Source organism: Caenorhabditis briggsae, assembly GCF_000004555.2.
Source record: "Caenorhabditis briggsae complete genome, chrI, whole genome shotgun sequence".
NCBI lineage: Eukaryota > Metazoa > Nematoda > Chromadorea > Rhabditida > Rhabditidae > Caenorhabditis > Caenorhabditis briggsae.
In genome coordinates this window covers 4,114,552-4,140,945 of record NC_013489.2, presented here as the reverse complement: position 1 = coordinate 4,140,945, position 26,394 = coordinate 4,114,552, and the positions used below count along the sequence as shown (strand labels likewise).

The window sequence follows — 26,394 nt, the reverse complement described above, 5'->3', positions numbered from 1 at the left end:
AGCTCGAAACGAAAATATGACAACAGTCCGGGAAATAATAAGCGAATAAACGCTTCAATGAGATCAACATCTGAAAAACGCAAAATCTTAAAGGAACAATTTATTAAATCAACAAAGAAGAAGTAGAAAAAACTAAAAGAGTTCAACAACTAAAACTATTACTTGGCAGAGGTTTCAAGTTTTTCTTGGAGAGTAATATGGTGATTACGAAGTGCGTCAGACAGTAAAGCATCTAGAATTGAGTTGGATTGTTCTTGATTTTCCGCCTGAACTGGTGGGAATGGATTCCCATCAATTTCTAGAACTCCGATATCGTAGCGCTTCCAGACTTCACGCTTATTCTGGATATACTGTTGAAGTCGTTGTGGAGGTAAGCGAAAAAGTGAAGTGAACGGAGATTCTCGATTTTGGAAGCGAGGAACAATAACCTGTGTGATTGGAATGATTATTTCAGCTCAGATCGATATGACTCACCTCGTGCATTTTGGTGATCAAGTCTTTCTCAGGTAGCCACCAATCCATCATTTCAGAAGTATACTCATCAAGTGGCCCACGTTCGACACCTAATTGGATTAACTGTAAATACGGGATTGCTTTAAATTGGAGTATATATTTTCCCACCCGCTCCAAGTACGGTCTCGCTTCAACAGCGCGATTCCATTTTAACTCTACGCGTTCTTCGCGAACTGTTCTTGTAACGATTCGACGGAGCACTTCGAGTCTGGCACGACGACTTGGTTCAATACCTCCGGTTTTGAGCTTTTGTGGAACGTGCCCAATAGTGACCCCGATTCGTGGTAAAGACGCCGCGACGCGATTGGAAGCCATTACCTGAGTTTTAAAACTGTAAAAATTTTGAAATTCAATTAAATCCAAACAGAAATTTAGGATAATATTATTCAGTTTCATGAACGATAGTTTTTTCCGAATAGTTTTCACCTGCAGTCGGTGGCCGTTGAGAAGATTTTCTAGGCCATGCTCTCTTTCGACGATGCGAAATGTGCGCGCACATGTGCAAGAATGAGACACAGCCTCACTCATGTGGGATTCTTGAGGTAGAAGACAAATAATCAGGTCAAGCCCTCTGAACCCAGTTATCGAGCTACAGATTTCAAACTTCAATCTTTTTAAAGATAGGATTCCTTTCACACTTTATTGAAGAAGGAGATAAAACACGGACTACTTTACTACAAATCAAAAGGGTTTCTCATTTTAGGAGGCGGCCTTCTCGAGTTCGATCAACTTTTTGACTCCGTCGTACATTTGACGAACGGCTTGATATTCTGTCAATCCCAGACGTTGTTTGTTGGAGATGTCATAAATCCCTTCCTTCGATTCAGAGTGCTCACCGTGAATTCCGCGAATCTAAAAACATTAATCAACAACTGTCAGATCAGAAATAAAGAATACCTGAAGTTTCATGTCACTGCAAATCTTTTTGAAGTCATCCTTGGCAGAAATCTTTGGCAGCTTAATGTGAACCGAAGCGCGAACGGTGGTACCGAGATTGGTAGGGCAGAAAGTCAGCCATCCAAGACGAGGGTGACGAGCAAATGGAGCCTTGGCAGCGACCAGGTTCAATCCAGTGATGAGTCTCTTCAAGACTTCTCCGACGTTACCTCCGTTTTGCATGGAGATAATACGCAAGTGGTCTTCCTCGTTCACCCACACCAGGAACGTTTTCTTTTCATTGTGGAAGATTCCACGACCAGTCGGCCAGTAGCGGTTGGCATTCGCAGCTTTAAGGAAGCGATCACCCTCTTTGAACAAGAAATGATCAGCGATCAACTTGTTCTTGGTTTCATCATTCATTCCAGTCAAAGGGTAGTACGTTCCCTTGAGCTCGGGGTCGGTAATGGTGTTGAAAATTTCCTTCATTCGAGTTTCCATCATTTTGTAGTTGGTCTCGGACAAACATGGATTGAAAGGGTACCCTTGAAGAGAACGTCCACAACGGATGCGAGTCGACACAATGAACTTTCCTTCTGGGTCGAGATCAGCGAGCTCACCGATCTGAAAAAATATATTTAAATCTGACTTTGATGATAAACATACGTTTTTCTCTCCGAGATCCATACCAGGTTGCGTGTCAGTTGCTTTGAAGCCATTGTGATATTCCTCGATGACAGGATTGAAGAGATCGGAAAACAAAGTGTAGCTTTCAGCATCTGGGGCATAGATGCCTACACCAGAGTCAAGATTTTCGCCACCCGACTGGATCACGTCCAGAAGCGTAGCTCCGAGACGGGTCTTTTTCGACTTGTTTTTAGCAACAACATCCTTTGTCAAATGCTTCTTGAGCAAAGAGGTGCAATCAGAAGCTCCCTGGAGTTTAGTGAAGACCTGAAACAATTTACGCCTATTGTTTAGATTTTTTTTTAAAATTACATCTTCAATGGCTTTTTGAACTTCCGGCGACGCAGTCATTTTGAGATGACAGAGAATTGACGATTCAACTTCTAGGAGGAGTTGAAGACGTTTAACTGACACCTGCGGTCGTTGAGTCTTCTTTTATAGCAAACTCAGCGTGGATGTTTGCGTGGAAGCGTGACCTACTTGTAGATTGGCGCGTCAAAAACTTGAGACTCCAATTAGCTCACTTAATACAGTACAATATTCAAATACTACAGTATTCTTTGCAAAGTTTTTCATGATTACATTTACAAAACTTGGTTCTTTATGACTGCTAAACGCATGTATTCAACATCTCACAATTTTTCCAAGACAGTTGTTTAATGGTCACATTTTCTAGATATTGCCCGAGCCCTACATCTGGTACTAACAGAAAGTGCGTCGTGTTGCGTGACTGAAAATTATTCTCGTCGAACACGCAACACTGCGCACCTCAAAGGCGCGTAGAGTTTTGCGCTTCTTAGGTCCCACTACGATAGCATACGTCTCTTCATCACAGTTCTGTGAAACCGGCTCTCTCATCATCTGTGATTTTCCTTCGTTCGTTCTCTTCGATTTTTCGGTTTATCATCTTCTCTCGAACATCTAGCAATTCCATAACTTTTCGAAACACGAAGATTGATATTACCACAGATACTTTAGAATATTTTTTATTTCGACAGAAGGTTTCATCTAAGTTTGATGACGAGAGTTACTGCCATTCGTATTTTTTATGAAACTATTCCGATTAACTTTATCATGACACTAAGCTTCGACCGTTTACAAAATTTTAGTTATCTACAAGTATTCTGTTTGCAGATACATTTATTGCTATCTCGACATCAACTGGGTACAAAATCGGTTTAGACTCGCCGATTTTCTTCGAATTCCGGGTTTCCGTTTGATATAGTCTTATCCAAATATCAACTATGAATACACAATATTACGCGAGTCACAACGGCCAACAACATCAAGGTCAAAGGTAACATAGAAGTGATTAGATAGATTCGCTACATCTTTTTTCAGCTGGTCGTCGTATTCTCAACAACAACCAGGAAATGTGGCTGCAGGCGGCTTCTACAATGGCGGATTCGGTCAGAACGGAAGTCCGTCAAACGGGTATGCAATTCAACAGTCTATGGTTCCAACGGGGATGGGGCAAATGGTGCCTTCACAACAAGCAGGATATATTCCTCCTTATTTCTCAGCGCCGCAGCAGTTTCAATTGGGCTATTCTGAAAACTTCGATAACTTCGATGAAAATGGGTGAGAGCAGGTGTATAGTAGTGTTGGTGCTTGTGTTGCCTCCTAACCATATGCTTGTTCTTTCTTCCTTTGTTTCTCCTATCACGCTTTGATAACAACATTTTCAATGGTACCTTTTTCAGGTCCAATGGATATAACTACTCCGATAGTGGAAACGGCTATAATAATAAGTAGGCTGACAGTTTTTTACGTTTTCTCATTGATAGATATTGCAGTGGAGGGGAAACAAACGGATGGGGAGGAGCTGGTGCCGAATACACCGAGAAGTAAGTTTCTAATGCGACTTATAGAAAAAAAAAATATATTCTTTCAGCAACTTGTTTCATCGTACCAATAGTGGCATCAACTTCGATAAGTACGAAAATATTCCGGTAGAAGTCAGTGGCGATTCTGTCCCGGCAGCTATCGAAAATTTCTCCGATGCTGGTTTCGGACCTGCTGTTATGGAAAACGTTACTCGTAGTGGCTACACGAAACCGACTCCAGTTCAAAAGCATTCTATTCCGACTTTGCTCTTCAACCGTGACCTGATGTCATGTGCTCAAACTGGTTCCGGAAAAACGGCTGCTTTCCTCCTTCCAATTATTCAGCATATTATGGCTGGAGGACCTGACATGATCAAGACAGTAAGTTCTGCAACAAATATTTTTGGTTTCAAAGTGATTTTACAGCCTACATTCAACAACGGTCGCCGCACTTACTATCCTTCGGCTTTAGTTTTGTCACCAACTCGCGAATTGGCTATTCAAATTCACAAAGAAGCCGCCAAGTTCAGTTACAAAACCAATTTGCAGACAGCTATTCTTTACGGTGGACGCGAGAATTATCGCGATCAGGTCAACCGCCTCCGCAGCGGAGTACATATTTTAATCGCTACACCAGGACGCCTAATTGATATAATCGAACAAGGATTCATTGGTCTTTCTGGATGTCGTTACCTTGTTTTGGACGAAGCTGACCGCATGCTTGATATGGGATTCGAGCCGCAAATCCGAAAGATTGTTGGTCAAGGAATGCCACCGAAGACTGCTCGTACTACTGCCATGTTTAGTGCTACGTTCCCGAAGGAGATCCAACTTCTTGCCAAAGATTTCCTCAAAGAAAACTACGTGTTCCTGGCAGTTGGTCGCGTTGGATCAACATCTGAGAACATCGAACAGCGTCTATTGTGGGTCAACGAGATGGAGAAACGGCAAAATCTCATGGACATCCTTATGAACGAAGACGCAACGAACTTGGTTCTCGTCTTTGTGGAAACGAAAAGAGGAGCCAACGAGTTAGCATATTTCTTGAATCGCCAGCAAATTCGTTCAGTTTCTATTCACGGAGATCTGAAGCAGATCGAACGCGAAAGAAATCTGGAAATGTTCCGCTCTGGACAGTTCCCGATTCTGGTAGCTACTGCTGTTGCTGCTCGTGGATTGGATATCCCAAATGTTCGCCACGTTGTCAACTACGACCTTCCTGGAGATTCTGACGAATACGTCCATCGTATTGGAAGAACTGGAAGATGTGGAAACTTGGGAATCGCTACTAGCTTTTTCAATGACAAGAACAGAGGAATCGGTCGCGACCTGAAGACATTGATCATGGAAGCGAATCAAGAAGTCCCTGAGTGGCTTCATCAAGTTGCGGCGGAAGGACGCATTGGCGGTGGACAGCGCGGTGGAAATCGTCGTTTCGGAGCTACAGACTATCGTCGTGGAAACGGAGGCGGATCGTTCGGAGGGTAAAATAAAGTCCGAGGTTTCAAAAATAAATTTCGTTTTACAGAAATTTCAATTCATACAATTCTGGAGCTGCTTCCGCTGGCTTTGGAGGAGGCAGTGGCTTTGGAGGTTCGTTCGGCGGGCAGCAACGTCGCCCATTCACCAACGGGGGTTTCGGAGCCCATAGCTCGCTTTCGTCAACTTCCAACGGTGGGTTCGGAGGACCAAGAAGAGGTGTGTCAAAAGTATTAGTGCGGCGTTATCAAATGTAATTTTCAGGTGGTTTCAACAACGGAATGAATCGGCAAAATGGAGGAAACTTTTATTCGAACGGTTCTCAACAAGCTCCAATTGATCACTGGCAAGCTCCTCGTGCTTAAACTGACTTTGCTAAATATTACATCAAACGGAAATCCGGAATTCTCTTCTCTTCGTTTTTTTAATCTTCATAAACAGTGCATGGCTTCGCATCATACCCTTTTTTTATTCAGTAGTCTTTTTTGTTCCTTCTGAATTTGTTTTCATTCACTCTTAAAAGTTTCGTGATGAGCGATACATGCTTCCTACCCTTTATTCCCCTTTGTATCTGTGTTTTAATTATGTTTTTTTTTCTCGGAGCTTTAAGTGACAATCATAATGGATTTCATGCGTGCCTTAGGGTTTTAGTTTAATAGTAATCTTCATATCCTCCTTCTATCCAACTTGTTGTTGCCTGACAATTTGTACCAATGTTGTGCTTCTACCGAGCTTCTTGACTATAGGTCGGAAGAAGCATTACAGTTTTATCGTAGTTTTGTAGTTGTCGCTTTTCACCGCCGCTGGAAGGCATCCGATGCGTTAACGAGCTCGGACTCTGATCGGCTTTTACTCTATATCGGTTGTTGTTGAAACCCGTCTTCATAGTGCTGCCCGTTGTTGATTCTTGATTTTGTGTGTATTTGTACTTGACCCGCTATTGAACCAACCATCGGCTTCGACGCTTTCTCATCTCATTCCTACATACGGTTTCGGGTGTCTGATTATATTCTCATAATTGTTCCTAAAATTAATGTCAGTTTATCAGACGTTCGCAAGTTAAGTGTGAAGTGTGTGGTTGCTTCTCTGTAATGTTGATCTCTACTATCTTTCAATCTCTATCATTTTTGTTTCAACTGATGTTTTTTATAGTGGCCCGTTATTATTCCTTTCTTTAAAAACAGTATGCACGATGATCATAGAAACAACCATTTCATAATACTCAAGTTGCACTATAACATGTGTCTCGTCAATAGCAAATCCCCAAACATTTTTTAGGCCTGAACAGTCCGTTTCTATCACCTATTTTATGTTTTTCCAATTTCCAACTGCATTCTTGTCTCATGCACAATTTTATTGTCACCACCTTCCCGTACCCCTACCCTCATCACGCACTATCTCTGTCACTATGGGATTCTTATCCTTTCCTTTCCCATCTCGAATTTTCGCTTTTAGCTCTTTGAGAATAATGTCCTGAAAAATAGTCCAATGAACTTTGTATCAGGTAGAACTGTTTATTCAAAAATAGCAACAAGACAATCATCTCACACCACAATATAGTAATTCATTAGTTTCAGACAGAGAATATTCGCAATTTAGAACGACATACTTGTCGAAGGCCATTTTCGATTTGTAGACGTCCTTGAAATATGGGCGAAGTTGTTCCATTGTCCAAAGCCTTCTGTACTCGAACAGATGCAACATCCTTTCCTTTACAGTGTCAGGAAGGTCTTCTGGCCCTAGATAAGTGATAATTTTGCCGAATGAGGCATCCGAAATGTCAGCGATTCCTTCGAAAACGGCATTATCCACATTGGTTCCAATTGGAAGGATCTTATTGAGAAGTTCACTGAAACGACGAAGTGGCATTGATCCGACTTCATGCAAAAGAACAACGGCGAAGTCTCGAATTAAATTAGTTTCAGGTAATTGATATCTATCATCGCTTCCATCCGCAATCTTTTCACATCTCGTTTGAAGAAACCATTGGATCACAGTATCAGGAACATTTTCAGGAAGATGAGCGCGAAGTCCAGAGAAAGAAATCTGAAATTATCAAGCGCCGTTTATGTTGAATCTTGTAGCGAGCAATTCGTCATTTCAGGTATTCTTACCGATTCGAATCTCACATCTTCAATAGAATCTTCATCGAGTAACTGAGCAATTAATCCCAACATTTCCCCACGAAACTTGTGAGATAAGTAACGATATCTTCCGTTCGGAAATTTGACAATCGGCAAATCGACCAAAGCAGTTTTCAGTTCTCCAACACTCATTTGCACGCTATCCAGCATATCATTCATCCGGTAGCCTTTTAGCAACTCTTCTTCTTCTTCTTTATCTTTCCAATCCCAGCGCAATTCTTGCTCACGAAGCATTTCTTTGAGACGACCTACATTAAGAACATCGACTGCTGAACAAAGTTCACCTGTGGAGTAGCATTTCCCATCAACCTACAAAAATTGGCACTTTTATTGACAAAAATTATGAAACACACCGATTCGAATTCAAAATTTGGAATGGTAGGTGAATCTGGAGCATCCAAACAGTTGTGAAGAAGAAGAACAGTTGTAGCAGATTCTATGACTTTTATCGGGAAAGTTGCGTTATCCGTGCAAAGAACTGCCTCGTCTGTAGATTCACCGCGAATTGTTAACCTTTGACTTTCTTTGAAGGCGTCTACTACCGATTCATCCACAGAAAGAAGCATAAACTCCGAAGTCGGATCCGAGAATGACGAGGAAAATTCGACTTTTGTCATAATTTTCTGAAAAAAAAAGAATAGGTTCACAGTGAAACAAATTAGTCATATTATGTAAGCCATACATTCATTGCATTGTCAAATGGCCGATTCGTAGAAAGAGTGTCAAATGTGAATTGAGCATCGTTATTGCGAATGGCGAATTGCTGAAAATATTATGGTCTCTCAGTTTTTGTTCAAAAACAAACTAATTTCGACATGAGAGATTCTTCTTTAGTTTGAACATCCGGGGTTGCCTGAACGTTACATTCGGAGTCATTTTTTTTGTTCGTGGATTCATTTCGGGATGTTCCTGTTTGTAGCCTCTTTTGTGGAGTTTCCTTTTTGTTACTTGGAGTTTTGGTTTTTGTGATAAACCTATTCATTCTGGAAATTATAAAAATGTGAAGACTCATTAGCGATCGTTAATAGCGAAATAGAATGATTTTCTTGGAAGGAGATCTGGAGAAACGAACGCCGAGTTCGCTTCTTCAGAGTTTTTCTTCTGCGGAATCGGTGGTCTCTTGATGATACTAAAAACATCGAAGGATACAAAAACTTTTTAAATAACTATTTTTGAATTTAGCGCAAGAACTGCGTCGTGAGTTAATAGACACCGGACGTAAACACTTTTACGCCGAGTTGCAGACAAGCAGGGAATGGTCGTTTTTTTTGCTCCTCCTCCTATTTTTCAAACTGAAGAGTTTTGTTTTATTTATTAAACAAATATTTTCCCTGATAGATTTTTAAAGATTGATTTCTAGCTTCAAGAAATCTATATACTTTTTCCAGAAAAGTACAATGAAGCTCAAAAGAGGTAAAAAGCAAAGAAAGTCTGGAGCACAAAACCGCGGAAATGTAGATGCTCAGGTATTTCGTATCGAATCAAAGTTTTAGAAAAATCTTTTAACCATATTCAGAGTCAGAAAGATGCATTGTACCACCAAGAAAAGTTTGTCAAGAAGATTCAAAAACAAAAGTTCCACGAGAACAAAGAGAAAGAACTTGCGAGGTATGCTTTTTATTTTTTTTTTCAGTTAAAAGTTTCACCGGCACAAACCATTCTAAAATGTTAAGTTTTGCCTGAAATTCGCTGGGCTTTTAGTAGTTTTCTTCTGTTTTGAAGTTTTTCTCATACATTGACTCTTTCGAAGTAGTTGTTAAAAATATTCGGATTAAAGTTGTGCCTATCCAAGTCAAAAAAATTCAGTTGTTTTAGTCTGCTTGCGAAATATCTCATTGTTTTTATTATTCCAGACAACCACATTGTCTGGTTATTCATCGTGGAGACGTCGGAAAATACGTGAAAGGCTTGGAGTCTGACTTGAGAAATCTCGTTGAACCGAACACTGCCAAGAATCTGAAAATTCTCAAGCGAAACAATATTAAAGATTTCATTGTAAATGGTGCAGTTCTTGGAGTGACCAATATGATGGTTTTGACATCGAGTGATGCTTCTCTGCAGTTGAGAATGATGCGTTTTTCGCAAGGACCAACTCTCTCTTTCAAAGGTAGGTTTCAAAAAAGCAGTTTTCCGATGTAATAGGCAATTCTTACAGTGAAACAGTACTCCCTGGCCCGTCATGTTGTCAATTGCCAAAAACGCCCAGTGGCTACTGACAAATTGTTCAAATCTTCACCGCTAGTTGTAATGAACGGTTTTGGAGATGGATCGAAAAAACATCTCTCCCTAGTACAGACATTCATACAAAACATGTTTCCATCTATCAATGTTGATACGATTCAACTTGGCAATTTGAAGCGCTGTCTGATTGTGAGCTACGACGAAGAAACCGACGAAATTCAGATGAGACACTAGTACGTTCGAAAAATAGTCTTCGTATGACTAAATGCTCAAAATCGTTCTTCTCTGCTTTATCTTTTATACATTTTTTCAGCGCCATTCGTGTGGTAGCATCTGGACTCAACAAGTCAGTGAAGAAACTTATGCAAGCCGAAAAGACGATGGGCAAAAATATTCCAAATCTGAGCTCCTATAAAGACATCAGCGACTATTTCCTCAAGTAAAAAATTATCATGATAATCTTTGAAACCATTCATTTTTTTTCAGCCCAGGACAGTTGAGTGATTCAGAATTCGAAGGGGATCAGCAAGAAGTTGAACTTCCACAAGATATTTCGGAAGGACGAGGATGTGGAATCGGACAAAAAAGTAATGTTCGTCTACATGAAATCGGACCTCGATTGACACTGGAACTTACAAAAATTGAGGAAGGAATTGATGAGGGAGAAGTCCTTTACCATAAGCATCACTCAAAAACTCCAGACGAGTTGATCAAACTGCGGGCTCATATGGATAAGAAAAAGTGAGTGATGAGATTTAAGTAGCATTTATGAATGCCGTACTTTCAGACAAATGAAGAAGCGACGTGAGCAAGAAAGCGAGCAACGAGTCATTCGAAGATTGACTATTGCCAAAGAACAACAAGATGTTGAAGAGGCCGAAGAAAAAGCAATCCGAGAAAATGCTGCACGTAGGCAAGCTGCTGCCACTGGACAAGTTGAAGAAGTCGAGAACCAGAAAGAGAAGGACAGAGAGATTGCCATGAACAGAGAACGGTAATTATCCTGATTTATCGAAATTGTCCAATTAAAAAAATTTTCAGAGAACTCAAACGCGCCAACGAAGAATGGGGAACTGAAAATCCAAAGAGAGGACGATATGAAGATGGTCGAGGAAGAGGTAGAGGCGGTGGATTCCGAGGTAGAGACGATGAAGGAAGCAATTACCGAGGAAGAGACGACGGTGGTTATCGGGGAAGAAGTCAAAGTGGAGACAGAGGTAGAAGCTTTGATAGAGGAGGCTTCCGAGGACGAGGTGGCGGAGACCGCGGTGGATTCAGAGGAAGAGGCGGATTTGGTGGTGGTGATCGTGGAGGATTCAGAGGAAGAGGTGGATTTGGTGGCGGAGACCGTGGAGGATTCAGAGGAAGAGGAGGATTTGGTGGTGGTGACCGTGGAGGTTTCAGAGGAAGAGGAGGATTTGGTGGTGGTGACCGTGGAGGATTCAGAGGAAGAGGTGGATTCGGTGGCGGAGACCGCGGAGACCGCGGAGAAGGATTCAGAGGAGCAAGTCGTGGGGGATCCCGAGGTCGTCGTTAAATATTCAATTGTTGTTTCACATTTTACGTTGTTGCTTCTTGTTTTTCTCTTTTTCAATATCGTTACTGTTATTCCGACTTTTTGTTATAAAAATTTTAAAACCTACATTTTCTTTTTAAAAATCCATCTGCAAAAACCGAACATCATTAGTCCGACACTCTGACGCCATCAAGTCGGCGAAAATGTTTACCGGTGTACATCGTCCAAGGTCATCCGTTTGCTAAAAACCAAGTTCTTCTTCCTCGTTTCATTCATCATGCAGGTTCTTTTCTTATTCTTCTTCGTGATTCTTGTTGATGGCTCTGTTCCTTGTGATCATTCGGATGCAGTAAAATCGATCGAATGTAAGCCATTCCTCGGAAAGTTAGCAAGTAAAATGGCTGAATACGCGAACATGCCACCTCCAGATGAGCTCAAAGGATTCTCTGTGATGTGCGAAGAAGCGCTTGTAAGTTTTTAAAGTTTCTAGTTTTTGAACAGAGTCAATTGTGCTTCACGAGTGGACAGAACCAGACATCAAACATCGGCTTTTTTTTAAATTTTCTTCTGATAGAACTTTTGAAACTAGAAAAATTCAAAGAATAGTTTGTTGAAACAATTAAATAATGGATTTTTTCGAATTTCAGAATGCACTTTCCTTTGAGACCTGCTCATTGAATTTGTCTTTTTTTCAGTCATGCATGAAAGAAATCAAGTGTGATGTGCTCAAAAACGCTACAGCACTCATCGCAAAGACATGTACCGGTATCAATTTAATCTCCGGCCCATTTGGAAAATGTATAGGAAATGTGAGTAAAAATGTTTTTTCATCAAAAAGAAAACGATAATTCTCAATTTCCAGCTCCGCACCGTTCCACCATCCCTCAAAAAGTATCCATGCGGTCGGTTTTTACAAACAGAGGTTGACTATTTATTCCCCTGATTTTTATTACATTAAAAAAACATTTTTGTAGAAAGGGCGGCCTGGAAACTGTCAAATGTATCAAGATGAGCTCAAATGCACCACAAAACTAGTATCGGATAAATGTGGCCAAGAAAGTGTCGATTCGATGAATACTCATTTGGATTACATTCTCGGAATGATGGAATGCTCAGCATAATTTTTTAAAAATATGTTGAGATGCAATAAATATTATGATAATAACTCGTTTCCAGAATTGATCTCGGCTTTCAAAGTCACATTTTCTTTCCATTTTCAGAGGTCGGAGAGCTTTCTTTATACCATTTTTTTAGTTTTGGGGCAACAAAAAGTTGAATTTTTCAGACATTTTTTTTTTGAAAAATTGAGAGTTTTCTAAATGTGAAAAAATGGACGGAGCCTAACTTTCAGTATTTTTCGGGGCTGTGATTTAACATTTTAAAAATTCCAAGTGTTTAGAAAAGTTCGATTTTCAGAAAATAACAATTTGATAATTGGAAATTTTCAAATGTTAAAAAAAAATTTCAGTATTTTTCGAGTCTGGTACATAACACTTTAAAAATTTCAAGTGTTTAGAAAAGTTTGATTTTCAGAAAAGAAATTTTGAGAATTTGTAATTTTCAAAAGTTAAAAAAAGGGCGGAGCCTAATTTTTTTAAATTAGTGTACCACATGTACTTTTTCTGTTTTAAAAAGAAATCAGTTGATTTCAAAAACCATTAACAACTTTTCAGAAAACTTGTTTCTAATGAAACAAATTACGAACTTTAGAATACTCAATTACGAATTTAATCTATCTTTGCATATAAATTACCGTAAACACTCTAATAGAACGCCATCCGGATCGTTAAATTTGAGCCTATGTATCTCATTTTCTGTGAGAGATATCAAATAGTGATTAATTAATAAAATGTTGCTGATATTAGGATAAATGTTTTATTAGTTGACAACTTTTTGATATCTTCCAAAAATAGTGAGATATATAGGCACAAAGTGGACGGTCCGGGTGGCGTTCTATTAGAGTGTTTACGGTTACCATCTTTTTGTATGAAATTTTAAAAAAACACGAATTCTGACAAATAAAATTTGGGAGAATATATCTATTGATCTTTTTAAAATATACGCACAATTATACTCTGAAACATTTTTACACAATCATTTTAGTGTTCTTTTCAGATCTCTAACTTTTTTGGCACATCTTAACTGGATCAGAGCCAATAAAGTGTCCCTGAAGCATTTTTTCTCTTTCGTACGTGAGAAAATACTTTGTGCCCTCTAATTAAGCTAGGTTATACCCCCTAAGAATTTGTGCCCCCAAAATAAAGTGCCACTATTTTTTGTAGGTGAACTGTCCGGTTGATAGGAGCGTTGGAAAAACACCAGAATCAAATGTAAAACCAACATTAGTTCTCAAATCAGTTCTCGTTGAGTTACAATGAGCGATTCTAACAGTGATGCTAGTATCATCAAACGATCTAGTGGAGAAGCCACTACAGAAGTGAGTTGAAGGTTGAGAAAGAATTCATACAAAGTACATGAGCATACAGGACATTCCGGAAAAGAAACAGGAGATGACGGCAGTGAGCGATGAGAAAGGAAGCGATAGAAAAGAAGAAAAAGGAAGCGAGAGGAAGGATGAATCAGTGATCAATAAGTCCACTTACATCGAGAAAGATGTTGTTGAAGATGAAGAATTGTATAAGAGTCTTCAGGCGATGCCATTCTATCATGGATTCCTTCCTCGTGATGATCTCAGAGTCATCATCCGGAACGAGGGAGATTACTTGATTCGTGTTAGCGAGATCACAACGGTACTCATGAATGTTAAATTTGAAAAGTCTCATATTTTGACTTTAGAGAAAGGATGGAAACCTTGGAATTAAAAGAGATATTGTGTTGTCTGTGTGTTCTTCCGATCGAGTTGGCACTGAAGCAGACACAAAGGATGCCAAGTCTGAGAATCCAGGAGAACGAAAGATGCGAAACCTAGTCATTCGTCGTTACGATGGAATGTATGCAATAAAAGGAAGTCATTCGTTTCCAACTATTGAGGCTCTTCTTGCAAACCATCACGTCTCCAACACATCAGAAACTAAAGAGAATCGTTTTCTGAAAACGCCGATCGAACTGCAAGGATGGGAGTATAGACATACGGCAGTGAAGTTGGGTGATAAATTGGGAGGAGGGGCGTATGGAGCAGTTAGAAAAGGAGTTTTGCAAAGAAAAGGAAGAAAATTGGATGCTGCAGTGAAATTGATGAAAGGAGGAGAGTTGAACAAGCTGAAGATAAGAGAAATGATGAATGAGGCTAGATTAATGAGAAACTTCAAGCACAAAAATGTTGTTCGATTCTACGGAGTTGCTGTAGTTGAGCAACCATTGTACATTCTTTTGGAATTGGTCAATGGAGGAGCTCTCAACACTTACCTTCAGGTAATAGTTACAGTAATCCAAACACAACATTTTATATTATTTTAGAAGAATAAAAACAGCGGCATCATTGAACTGTTTGGAATGTGTCTTGGGGCGGCTCAAGGACTTCAATATCTTCATGCTCATCACTGCATCCATCGAGACATTGCCGCTAGAAACTGTCTCTACTCGATTGACAAAGTGGTCAAACTCTCCGATTTCGGACTTTCCGTGATTAGCAATCAATTCAAGTTGTGTGCTGCTCAGAAACTTCCCATCAAATGGCTTGCTCCTGAGACGATCACTACTCTTTATTTCACTCCAAAAACTGATGTCTACAGTTATGGAGTCATGTGCTATGAGATATTTTCAGAAGGAGAAGAACCATGGGAGGGTGTTAGTAATACTGATACCAAGAAGAATGTAGTTTACGGAAGACATTTGACTATGCCCGATGCTTGTCCAGATAAATTTCGATCGTTTGTTCACGAAAAAATCTTCGTCGTCGATCCGAAAAGACGAGTTGTGATGGATGATGTCGTCAGATTCATTGAACCACTAATCAATGATATTCATAATGCAGCAGCAGTAAATGCAGTCATCAGCACGGCTGCTGAGGTAATTGATATATTTTAAAATAAATTAGACACCGTCATTTTCGAATTCAGAGATCTGAAAAGGTCAATCGATCGATGATGGCTCCAGTGACTGGAGGATCTACTCCTCGTAACGCTTCTAACTCATCAAGAAAATCGAAAAACAAGGCAAACCACAAAAAGGCAACAGGGGCAAAGTAGGACTGTATTTCAATAATGACACACTTTTTTTTATTTTCAGAGTCAAAGCTGGGAAAAAGACCAATACAGTCACCAATACAATTGAGAAATAAGAGCAAAAATAATTGATCTTCGTGTGTTGAATAAATTTTCTAGTTGTAGTTTTCGGTTCTTTTTCAAAGCTTCCTGCTTATCTTTTCTCGCACTATTAAAAAAAAAATTCAAGAGTAAAAATGATTCGAGGGTTCAAAAACTACAGATTGGGGCGAACAAATACCTGGATACAGTAGTTCTGGTATGGTCATCAGAGATCGATTGACCTCCGAGGTTCTCGTGTAACGTTCGGATCTCTGAATTTGGAAATGACGGTGTCTAACCTATTTTGAAATTTATTAAATACCTCAGCAGCTGTGCTGATAGCTGCATTATGAGTATCATTGATTAATAAATACGTCTTCTGGGTTAACAACCAAGATCTTAACTCTTTTGGATTACATTCCCCCATGTTCTCAAGGGTACCACCGAATTTCAGACAAAAAAAACAGAAGAATCTAAACAGACTCTTTGAAAATAGCTGAAAACCCTAAAAACGGTCTAAAAATTTTGCAAAAAAAACCGGAAAAATGTTGGGTTACGGTAGTTGCCGTTGTGGGTTCTTCGTTCAAAAAATTGGTTGATTCGCGCCGGTGGCACCAGCCAGCTGTTTGAAGAGGCGCGACAAACATGCTGGTATGAACAAAACTTTTAGAAAGTTTGCTATTTGAACTGTTGTGTTTTCTTTTCCAAATTTATTTAATCAGAAACAAAAGGCACATAAAACATCAAGAGAATATCAGTTAAAACATTTAAAACGAAGATCTTGTTAAGCAAATCAGAGAATAGTTTATGAGCATTCATTGGGGAAATTGATTTTCCAAACAGCCATTTTTGTCTTGACCAAACTCGCAAACTCCCGAATCTCATCATGTTCTTCGTCGACTTTTTCAAAATGCCACATTTTGTTTGCTTCTGTGGCCAGGAAACAACCGTCCGAATGAGTGCAGGCATTCTTCACTTGGCTTAAAAATTGCCGAAACCGTTCCTTCCCTTGATCCATCGTCCATTTTTGGAATGGGGCTTTTTTGAATTCTTCGCATTGGGCTCTCTCCTCATTTTTCTCTCGCCTGATTTTCTCCATTTTCGCGAAAACGTCTTCGAATTTCAAAGCTTCGATCTGGATTGAAAAAGTTCGATTTCAAAAAATTAAAGAAAATCTTACTGAACGTAAAGCCCAATTCGATAATTCAAGAGACACTGATCCGGCACCAAGTACCATCGTTGAGTCATTTCCGAAAAACATTTTCCAGTGTAGATATGTCCAGAAGTTAGTTCTTCTGGTTGTTCTTGTTGAGACATGTTTTCCCGATTCTGGAAAAATTATGGTCGACTATGAGAAAAAAGAAAACAAAGCTATTGTATGATACATACCGTAAGGGCTGTATTAGAAGGGCCGGCCCTTTTATTGTTCCACGGTACCTCCGGAGGGCGCTACCATTACTGGAGGGCGCTTCAGTTAGATGGGGGCCCTCCTATTTTTCCCGAAACTTCTCATCGAGAATTAGACGAATTTTTGACCAAAATTCATGAAAATCTTCAAATTTCCCCAACATTGAGCAAACTTTTAATCAAATAATAGAATTTCAACAACTTTCTATTAAAATGTGGAATTTCCGGAACATTTTTCATTGAAAACGAACGGAAATTGTTTAATTTCAAAACACATTTTGAAGAGGCTCCTTCTTCACAGAGGGTCCTTCTATTACAGGGAGACCTTCTATCAGAGGGGGCCCTTCTAATACAGGTTTCATGGTGAATGTCGGATTTTTCGAATGAAGAATGGTACCAAATTGCCGGGATGTTCGGAATGGCCTTTTCGGAATTTTTTGGAATGTCGAAAATTTCAATTTTTAAACTTTCGGAATTTCAGAATCTAGGAATATTCCATTTTGAAAAGTTCGAATTTCGTAATGTTCCGATTTCGAACATTTCGGATTATCAGAATTTTCGGAATTTTTTAAACTCAAATTTTAAATTATCAATTCCGATGTGTCATCGCAAAAACGCCAAAAATAGGTGAAAATTGACAAAAATAATTTTTTTTAATTGAATTAATTCTGCCTGCAACAATTTTTTTGCGACATACCGTAGACATACCATAATCACTAATTCTGAGAAAAAAAGCTTCGGAAAGTTTTCGGTCGGAATTGATTCTGAAAAACTTTTTTGGAATTTCCGGAGTTCCGGATTCCATTCCGAACATCATTGCCACCAAAGCCGGTTCCACTTTGATACCATTTTTCCCGAAAAAAAACAAAAATGGCTTACCTTTTTCAAGAGCATCGATATGAGCCGAATAAACAACGAGTTCTTTTTTGCCACCAACTTCGACGTCGCACTTCATGACTGCTTTACAATTCGACGTTGCATAGTCCTCCGGAATCTCTTCGTTTTCCGATTTCTTTGTCCAATAATGAGCAAAGTTTGCACCGGCCGTATATTCCATTGCCTTCTTTCTGGCTATATCCTTTTTCTTTTGATCTTCTTCATCGATTTCCGGATCCGCCTTCTCCAATTTCTTGTATGACATGAAAATCATTCCCATATGACTGACAATGTAAACAGTTGGATTTACAAATCTCGCTGCGACATCAGCAAGTACCTGCTTGTATGTCACGAATAGAGGCTTCTCTTCTCCAAACCCTTTGATCGAAATATAATTGAGTAGAGATTCAAAAAAATTCTCAATTTTCCATCGTGTGGAACTTCTGGGCTCCCTAGATTCATGTCAATTTCTTGTATATAGTCTCCGGGCTCTTGAAACTCCATAAGACGATCGTAATTTGAATTGGCGAATTTGGGTTGAACATCAACAGTAACATTCCTGAAATCATTTTTTTTCTTTACAACAAAAAACAAAAACTCACGTTTCATTGTCTCGCTTATAATATCCAACACTAGTTATATTGAAATCTTGGCTCTTTTCAGTAGCCATCTTTTTAAAAATTCGAAAATTCCTGAGAAAAAGAGTAGACAGGGATAAAGATAAAAGTGCCTAGCAGCTAAATAGAGATCAAGAGTCGAAAATACACGTGGGAAAGACAGGCGGCGCGCCACGTGGCATAAATGGGTTATCTAGAAAGTAGGTCACTGGGTCACCTAATTTTTTATTTCCAGCCCTCCCCTTAGAATATAGCCTCTTGAAATAGCCTCTTCAGTAGTCTGCTGCTGGAGCAAGCTTAACGGACAAGAATGAAGCGAAATCAAGAAAATAAAAAACCGTCATAAATTTCATTCCATTACACATATACCGTAAAAACCTTTTCTTCTCTATGAAACGGAAATGTAATATTAAGATGGACATATTTTGGATATACAAAAAACCGAGATGTATGAAAAAGACGACAAATTTACTCAACATCTTGAAAGGGATTAAAGCCTGTAGAAGAACTGGAAACCCATAAATCATAAATTTTGAGTCATTGTAAATAGGATTTCTTTTGAGTTGTAAAAAAAAAATATATATACCGTAAAACCTCTAATTGAACGACACCCGGATCGTCCACTTTGAGCCTATATATCTCATTTTCTGCAAAAGATATCAAAAAGTGGTTAACTGGTAAAATTTTGCTGATATCCTGATAAACATTTTACTAGTTAACCACTTTTTGATACCTTTCAAAAGAAGTGAGATATGTAGGCTCAAAGTGGACGTTCCGGGTGTCGTTCTATTAGAGGTTTTACGGTATATGTCTATTCTCCTCTAAGATTGCTTCCATATCAATGGTTTCCTTTCCTTCTCTTTTTCAAATTGAATCGCAAAAAAACAGAAGTGTTTACCACGCCCATCATCACGTTTTACTCGAGGTATTTGTAATAACCCTTGATTTGATAGTCTCTCTATCTCTTTTTCTCTGGTATCTCTTTGATTCGTACACTGCCTCACTGAAAACCATCTGAATTCAATTCTCTTCAAAAGAGAAAAAGAAAGAAGGTCATTGGGGAAACATCGTTGGAGTCATTTTCACGATGGTTCTTCTATTTGATGATGTACCGATCAAAGAATATTTCACTAAACTTTTCAATTTTTATGTTGATTTTCAAGCGATCAATCCAAGATACAGATGTCTTTTTGGAAAGTGTCATGTGTTGGTAAGAACAAAAAATTTGATTTTTTATTAATTTTTGCTCAAACTTTAAATTCTCAGAATGCAGCAAAAATACTTTTGCTTCTCGAAATATTCATAGTCACTCCAATTTATGTCCTCTTCCTTTTCCCTTGGTGGCTGATGTGGATTGGATTCCATTATGCTTTGATTCTAGTCACAATCTACTCGATTCGTAAAAAGAAACATCGTTTCATATGGCCAATGGTTTTGTTCACTGTAAGAAAGCATTTCACGGATCTCAACACCTTGTAAAACCCAGAATTTTATGAAAATTAACCCAAATTCTCATGGAAACTTCTAAAAGTTATAGAATCCGCTCACCAGTTTTCAGTATAGCACGTTTTTATTGCAAAAACTGCGACTTTCAAAGACGACGCTCTCTACTTCTAAAAGGTTTCAGAATTGTTTCCAATACTCGAATGGCAAATATTTCGGAGAGTACAAAAATGTTGGGGTCATCAGGGTACAAAGCAAGTCAGGGACACATCATCCTAGAATTTGGGGCACAAATTGGTATTTGAAAAATTAGAATTTAGTACCCCCGAATTATGGATTTTGTACTCCTACAACTCCTTGCACCCCAAAGTAGGGGCCTAACTTGGCTTTATCCGAAAATATAATAATACAAAATTTGTCAAAATGTCTGAAATATGAAATATCCTTGAATGCTATGTATAACAGATCAAATTTCATGTTCTGAAACGTCCAAGAAGTTGAGAAAGTCGTCTTTGAAAATTTCATTTTTTGCACTGGAACGCAATTTGTGGAACTGAAGCTGATATACCATAAAATCTGTAATAGATGTGCCCGCACACTGCCATGTTTGAGCTCACTTATCTTGGCACCTGTAAGAGATTACCAAAAAGTGTTAACTAATGAAATGTTTGTATTGTTATGATAAACAATTTATCAGTTGACAACTTTTTCATATCTTCAACAGGAATCGAGATAAATTGGCTCGAAGCTACAAGTTAGAGAGACTATTGCAGGTTATACGGTAACTCGACTGAAACTGGCCAGCGGATTCTGAAATTTCCAGAAGTGTCTAGATAAGCTATTCTTAACCCATCCTAAAATTTTTATCGAAATCTGAATTTACAATGTGTTGAGGTTCCGTTGTTAGAAATCAAAAAAAAACATTTCGTTTCAGTTGATTCAATTCTTCTTCTGGGGAATTCTAACACTGTTACAATTGGTCATCGCTTTCTTCGACACACAATCATTCTTAAACTTTTATTCTCAAGGTCATCATGAAGAGTTTTTCGAGAAGGCGTTGGTTGTGGTCATCGTGAAATTGGTCGTTTTCTTGATTGGAGCTTTTCTATTCTGGAGACTTTCTGTGTTCTACGCAGTTAAGAATTACTTCTCTGATCGGTTAGAAGGACAGGTAAGATCTTCTTTGAAATCGAAATATATGAAATATCTTTATTTCAGATTTCTGCAACAGAGGAGAGCAAAGGAATGCAAGGTGTCGCTCAGAAACTGTTACTACCTGTTTAAAAATGCTCATTTCTTGTATGCTAATGAATAAATCTTTTATTGAAAATTTCGACAAATAAATTAAGCAGTTCTTGGTGGACAAGTACAGTATCCTGCATCCTCTCCCAATTTTCCTCTTGTTCCTGGAACTCCAGCAACTCCATCCTTTCCTCTCTTTCCAGCTCTTCCATTTTCTCCCTTTCTTCCTGGTGCTCCAATAGCTCCATCTTTTCCATCGACTCCTGGTTCTCCTTGACTTCCGGCTTCTCCAAGTGGTCCTTGTGGTCCTGGTCTTCCAGCCAATCCAACTGTAGCAACAGTTCCTGGTTGTCCTGCTGGTCCCTTGGCTCCTTGTCTTCCTGGTAATCCAGAAGGTCCTTGGTCTCCAGCCTCTCCAACTGGCCCAGTCTCTCCTTGATCTCCCAAAGATCCACGTGGTCCTTCTGATCCTTTCTCTCCTCTCGGTCCAAGGGGTCCTGGTGGTCCTGGTGGTCCCGGTGGTCCAGCTGGGCATTTGATACATTCCTTGGTGTCGGGCATCTCGTGTTGAACAACTTCTCCATCTACTCCATCATCTCCATTAACTCCATCTGGACCTGGTTGTCCAGGGTTTCCAGAAGTCCCCTTCTCTCCTGGTGGTCCAGCTGGACAATTCTTAGTTGGCTCTGCGCAGTCTGGAGAAAAGAAACCTTCAAAGAAAGATAGTTCTCATGTAACTTACTGCATTGATCATTTCCATCACTTCTCTTTCCTCTCACAAAGTTCTTCAGGATGTTCGTTTTCTTTGGTACACTTCTCGATGTCATATCGTTCAGTCTTTGCCACGTGTCATCACTGACCTCTTTCCAGTCATCAAGTTCATCGCGAATGCGTCCACGGAAAGAATCGAGCTCATCGAGCATCGAAACAGAATAGTAGACAGTGCAAATGGTGGCCAAGAATGCCGCCGAAGAGACACTTCCAATCAGAAATTTCCACATTTCGTTGTGAGAGAGAAACTGGGTGTTTCATGATGTAATCGGCAAATTTATAGGAATAGAAAACTGCAGAAAAAGTAGAAGCGAAGCGGTCCGTTCGAAGTTTTTCTTGGTCTCTTTTTGAGTGAAACGACAGTGATAAACCGGATATGAAGGAGGTGTATATTTTCATGGAGAACACAGCCAGTTCGACAACCTAATGAAATTTGGATCACAGCCAATATTGTTCCTTATCAGATTTTTAAAGAATTGAAATGCTGAAAATGATAAAGTTAAGAAAAGGGAAACAAAAAAACCGAAATTTTGAACAAATTTTTTGATGCAAAAATTGTTTCTATTATATTAACTTGAAATTCCTATCTAGACAAGTCGTGAAAATGAGCAAATACCGTAAACTCTCTAATAGTATTACAGGTAAAAATATATTGTCTAAAAACTGCTAGTTGGCAGCCGAGGGGAGACCGACGGGCCGCTGGCGAACTGTCGACGGACCATCGGAACACCTCGGAAAACATTAAAACCTTAGATTGAAATTCAGTCAGAGACAAATTTTCCTACTCCCACTAGATTGTAGAATAATGATACAAGCTAATTTTCCTCTAATCGGACCATCTAAAAATAGGTTGTTGAGTGACTGCTTCATGACAGACGAAGAGGCGCTGACTAGCCGATGACCGCTGGTTGGCGGACCAAAATTCTGCATAATGAAACATTTAGTTAAATATTTCTTCAAAAATATTGCAGTATGAAAGTCAACTGTTATGTCCTTATGGTGGTTATGTCCTTATGGTGGCTATGAGACGAGGTTAAACTAAGAGTTTATTTACATAGCGAGAACCATTTAATACAGAGTTCAATAAGCTTATATAGGCAGTTGTTATCGCCACGTAGATCTGAGGGTTGACGTCATAAAGACAGTTCACGCCACAACACCTCCCCTTCTTCACAAGAAGTCCTTTGTCTACTGCCAATGATCTTCCACGAAGTACCACGACAGCTGCTGCTCAGACTCCACAGCTTTCCTTTTGACTGGATACATTTCAGTCGTTGTTGCATCGATTTTGATATGATCTCATCTCAAGGGCAACCAGCACGTCGTCCATGAATCCGGGTTTCCTGCAGGTACTTATGCCTGCTTACCAGTCCATACAGAGCATCCATCCGTTGCCGAATTTTGGAATTTATGTGGAACAGTATACTTCACTAGTATCCACGACCATTTGTCAGAAGTCCATCGATCCTTATTGATCTTCACTCGCGGTTCTTCGATCTTCACTCATTTTTGGTCAATCGATCTTCACCTCCAACGGCGCTCCCGGCTTTCTGAATGTGATCCCAAGATCTCCATCCACCACGACGGCTTTTTCGATGCCGAATCCACGAACACCGGGGAACTTCTCTTTCCTCTTCCTCGCTCCGCTTCACACCAGACATCATTGTTCGATGGATCCAGCTTTGATCCATCTCATCCTGCTCGCCACTGTTATGTCCTTATGGTGGCTATGAGACGAGGTTAAACTAAGAGTTTATTTACATAGAGAGACCCATTTAATACAGAGTTCAATAAGCTTATATAGGCAGTTCTTATCGCCACGTAGATCTGAGGGTTGACGTCATCCAGACAGTTCACGCCACAACAGTCAGAGGGTTCTGGGAAACTGAAAAATGCATAATTATAATAAGCATTTCTGCAAAAATTTGAATCTGAAGCCATACTTTTACTTTGACCCAATTTATCTCTGTTCCTGTGAAAGATATCAAGAAAGGGTTAACTGACAAAATATTTTTTATCTTATGATAAACATTTTGTCAGTTAACCACTTTTTGATATATTTTACACGGAATTAGATAAGAGCTCAATGTTGACGGATAGGGGTCTTTCTATTAGGATGTGTACGATAGCTTGATTTGAAGATTTACGTGAATAAAAAATTTAAGTTTATAACCTATTATAAGTTTTTCAATTGTATGTGGATAATAACTTTGGTTCCACGTTAAAATCCTTACTTCGGAAGATCTTCTACATAAGCTTGAATCAGATTTTATGGGTGAAATGTTTGGATTGGAAAATTTTTATGTAAAGGAAGAAGAACATCAAATCATTGATAAGTCGTAAACAAAGTAATCTAAGAAAAAATGCAAAAACCTTGTTTCAGATTAGCAGATGGTAGCATCAAAATGTTTGTTATCGTATTCTCCATGTTTATCTGCACAGTATTGAGTACTTTTTTCCTAGCAACGATGTTCAATGAGGGGAGTATTTGAGATTGTTATTTTATTTAAAACAGTCAAATTACAGTTGCTGAATGGTCGGATTCTATATACCAAGTAAACATGACGTCATTAGAAAATCTCCGAAGAGTTCAAAAACTGCAAAGCATATTTCAAGAAAATCGAAAATGTCTGGGAAGAACAAAAAGAGGGTCGATAGATCAGAAGATAGCGAAGAACAAGCAGTAAAAAGAACGCAAAGTGAAGAGCCATCGTCGGAAGCTGAACTTGGAGATGTTCCCGGAGGAGAAGAAGTATCAGATACTATGAAGTTGGAATATGATCAAGCAAATACAACTCACTATGAGGATAAAGTAACTACTTCCAACATTGAATTCAGTGCAATGAGTCAAGCGAGTAATGCTGCGAGTTCCATGGTTTCTCAACACCATAACTAGATTTCAGTTTATATTGTTGTTTCTGATTGATTTAAATAAAAATATGTGCTGTATCAAACGAGTTCATGAGATTTCATTCTTAACAACCTTGTTTTCAGAACATGGAAAAAAAATATCACTGAGTTTTTTTGAAGATCTTTCTGCACTTAAAATAAGCTGGTGGAATCGGTTCCACATGACATCGCCGAACAAGAGGAGTGATTCCAAGCCTTTTCAGTTTTAACGCGGCTTCCATCTCATCTTCAACTGTTGCTTTCAAGACGGTGTATCTGGAAAACTACTTTTTGTTTTCAATAAACTTTGATGTACAAACTTTTCGACTTCGCTCGAATCGCTAGCTTTGATTGTATGTACTTTTTCGAATTCGAGCGTGGCTTTCATGATTCTGTCTGTTGGCGTATTCAACGCTTTGTCAATTGTGTTAGCCTGTTCATCTGAAAATGAAATATAAAAAAATTCATGGACTCTTAATAATCCATTTTCATCTCACTTCCTGTTGCAGTTGCTTTTAGCAAAGCGTCCAAACTACTGATGCTTTTTCTTTTTGGAACTTTCATTAACTGAAGAAAAAATGTTTTGAATTAATCGGAAAACTGAATTTTCAAAATTCAAAAATATCATTTCTTGAGAAGTATGGACAACAAGAAGAAAAATAGGAATGGTCTTTTGAAGATAGTGGTTATGGGAATCATTTATTGCTCGAAGTTCATATCAGGTATGAAAAAGCTTGAGCAGTTTGCTGCCTGTTTTCAATTTGCTGAGTGATGGTGTTTTGTGAAGTGGAGCCGGTGCTTTTGTTGTGGATGCCTTGGCGCGAACTTGCGAAGAGCGAGAAGATGATCGAAGTGAAGAGAACGCACCTTTTCCTAAAATTACAAAAACTTTTTCATTTTCATTTAAGCAGATTCTCACTGGGTGTGATGATTTCCGAATCAGACGAGCACTGTCGAGGCGATGGACTACGAGCACCAGATATTATGTTCTGTAACAAAGTTCATAGACCAATCGAATATTTTTTTTCGTCAAAACCTGAAAAATTGAATGGAGACTTTGGGTGAATTGACGCAGATCGCTTGCAGCCGAACATTCAGCAAAATAGGTCTTGTGTTGAGATGCGAGGCGCTCGCCTTCTGTCTCCGATACTTGCCGGTACCTCTCCAAATCACTCTTGTTTCCTACCAGCAAAGTTCTATGTTCCCGAGGACACAAAACATGCTCATGACGTGAAATTCTTTCCAGAATACCTTCTGCGTATCTGAAAATTTTACGTATAGTGTCTCCTAGACATCAACTATCTACTCACTGAAAACTGAGTTGACTTGTGACATCATAAATCACCACATACACATCTGCCCATGCGATCCATCTCATTTCATCTTTCGTGGCACTTTCCACAGTATCCATCATCCAAACCATTAGACATTGGCCCCCAACAGTTTCTTGTCTACAGTAATTGTCCTCTAGAGTTGAATCATATTCTCCGATGAAACGTTTTGTTATGTATTTCACTGCAACTGCTGCAAAGACTTCGAAAAATAAGACATTATTTTCACTCATACTAACCTGATTTCCCGGAACCAGCCATTCCAACTAAGGCAACATGCAACTCTCGGAGTGGTGCGCTATTCCTCATTTTCAGCAGTAAAATGTAGTAAAGCAGTTGGATCAATGACTCCTGTGCTCACATACACTTCACTTTACATCAATTGTCTTTC

The 26,394-nt window shown here is 39.2% G+C and overlaps 12 protein-coding genes across 12 annotated transcripts; 6 read left to right on the top strand and 6 right to left on the bottom strand.

The window, feature by feature from the left end:
• Positions 1-158: 158 nt before the first annotated feature.
• On the bottom strand, positions 159-2,973 carry Cbr-mrpl-17 (the record flags this gene model as incomplete). Its single annotated transcript, XM_002639498.1, has 4 exons — positions 159-428; positions 475-576; positions 622-831; positions 2,845-2,973. Coding segments are annotated over 4 exons (711 nt in total), but the record flags the coding sequence as incomplete, so codon positions are not given.
• On the bottom strand, positions 1,213-2,427 carry CBG04174 (the record flags this gene model as incomplete). The annotated part of the gene is made up of 4 exons (XM_002639499.1): positions 1,213-1,365; positions 1,411-2,013; positions 2,056-2,343; positions 2,389-2,427. 4 exons carry the CDS (start codon positions 2,425-2,427, stop codon positions 1,213-1,215), a joined length of 1,083 nt encoding a protein of 360 aa, XP_002639545.1.
• A 347-nt stretch (positions 2,974-3,320) lies between the features above and the next one.
• Cbr-vbh-1 lies at positions 3,321-5,746 on the top strand (the record flags this gene model as incomplete). Its single annotated transcript, XM_045243655.1, has 7 exons — positions 3,321-3,373; positions 3,418-3,657; positions 3,780-3,827; positions 3,873-3,923; positions 3,971-5,386; positions 5,431-5,600; positions 5,646-5,746. The coding sequence occupies 7 exons, from the start codon at positions 3,321-3,323 to the stop codon at positions 5,744-5,746; spliced, it is 2,079 nt and encodes a 692-aa protein (XP_045092605.1).
• A 1,174-nt stretch (positions 5,747-6,920) lies between these two features.
• On the bottom strand, positions 6,921-8,507 carry CBG04176 (the record flags this gene model as incomplete). The annotated part of the gene is made up of 5 exons (XM_002639501.1): positions 6,921-7,427; positions 7,496-7,834; positions 7,879-8,148; positions 8,208-8,288; positions 8,331-8,507. 5 exons carry the CDS (start codon positions 8,505-8,507, stop codon positions 6,921-6,923), a joined length of 1,374 nt encoding a protein of 457 aa, XP_002639547.1.
• Positions 8,508-8,922: 415 nt separating this feature from the next.
• On the top strand, positions 8,923-11,243 carry Cbr-lpd-6 (the record flags this gene model as incomplete). Its single annotated transcript, XM_002639502.1, has 8 exons — positions 8,923-8,991; positions 9,042-9,133; positions 9,379-9,632; positions 9,681-9,939; positions 10,020-10,145; positions 10,193-10,447; positions 10,494-10,700; positions 10,748-11,243. The coding sequence occupies 8 exons, from the start codon at positions 8,923-8,925 to the stop codon at positions 11,241-11,243; spliced, it is 1,758 nt and encodes a 585-aa protein (XP_002639548.1).
• A 256-nt stretch (positions 11,244-11,499) lies between these two features.
• Positions 11,500-12,343, top strand: CBG04178 (the record flags this gene model as incomplete). Its single annotated transcript, XM_002639503.1, has 4 exons — positions 11,500-11,691; positions 11,918-12,031; positions 12,085-12,144; positions 12,197-12,343. 4 exons carry the CDS (start codon positions 11,500-11,502, stop codon positions 12,341-12,343), a joined length of 513 nt encoding a protein of 170 aa, XP_002639549.1.
• Positions 12,344-13,596: 1,253 nt separating this feature from the next.
• On the top strand, positions 13,597-15,462 carry CBG04179 (the record flags this gene model as incomplete). Its single annotated transcript, XM_002639504.1, has 6 exons — positions 13,597-13,659; positions 13,709-13,972; positions 14,019-14,594; positions 14,640-15,191; positions 15,242-15,366; positions 15,411-15,462. 6 exons carry the CDS (start codon positions 13,597-13,599, stop codon positions 15,460-15,462), a joined length of 1,632 nt encoding a protein of 543 aa, XP_002639550.1.
• Positions 15,463-16,232: 770 nt separating this feature from the next.
• Positions 16,233-18,380, bottom strand: CBG04180 (the record flags this gene model as incomplete). Its single annotated transcript, XM_045243631.1, has 5 exons — positions 16,233-16,562; positions 16,608-16,756; positions 17,714-18,028; positions 18,088-18,269; positions 18,313-18,380. 5 exons carry the CDS (start codon positions 18,378-18,380, stop codon positions 16,233-16,235), a joined length of 1,044 nt encoding a protein of 347 aa, XP_045092606.1.
• A 1,034-nt stretch (positions 18,381-19,414) lies between these two features.
• On the top strand, positions 19,415-21,054 carry CBG04181 (the record flags this gene model as incomplete). Its single annotated transcript, XM_002639506.1, has 4 exons — positions 19,415-19,537; positions 19,594-19,770; positions 20,705-20,941; positions 20,989-21,054. 4 exons carry the CDS (start codon positions 19,415-19,417, stop codon positions 21,052-21,054), a joined length of 603 nt encoding a protein of 200 aa, XP_002639552.1.
• Positions 21,055-21,114: 60 nt separating this feature from the next.
• Positions 21,115-22,013, bottom strand: Cbr-col-49 (the record flags this gene model as incomplete). Its single annotated transcript, XM_002639507.1, has 2 exons — positions 21,115-21,707; positions 21,755-22,013. The coding sequence occupies 2 exons, from the start codon at positions 22,011-22,013 to the stop codon at positions 21,115-21,117; spliced, it is 852 nt and encodes a 283-aa protein (XP_002639553.1).
• A 2,303-nt stretch (positions 22,014-24,316) lies between these two features.
• On the top strand, positions 24,317-24,679 carry CBG25265 (the record flags this gene model as incomplete). The annotated part of the gene is made up of 1 exon (XM_045243616.1): positions 24,317-24,679. One exon carries the CDS (start codon positions 24,317-24,319, stop codon positions 24,677-24,679), a length of 363 nt encoding a protein of 120 aa, XP_045098285.1.
• A 115-nt stretch (positions 24,680-24,794) lies between these two features.
• On the bottom strand, positions 24,795-26,312 carry CBG04185 (the record flags this gene model as incomplete). Its single annotated transcript, XM_002639508.1, has 8 exons — positions 24,795-24,948; positions 24,993-25,113; positions 25,170-25,239; positions 25,397-25,545; positions 25,592-25,661; positions 25,709-25,934; positions 25,983-26,196; positions 26,243-26,312. 8 exons carry the CDS (start codon positions 26,310-26,312, stop codon positions 24,795-24,797), a joined length of 1,074 nt encoding a protein of 357 aa, XP_002639554.1.
• Between the last annotated feature and the right edge of the window lie 82 nt (positions 26,313-26,394).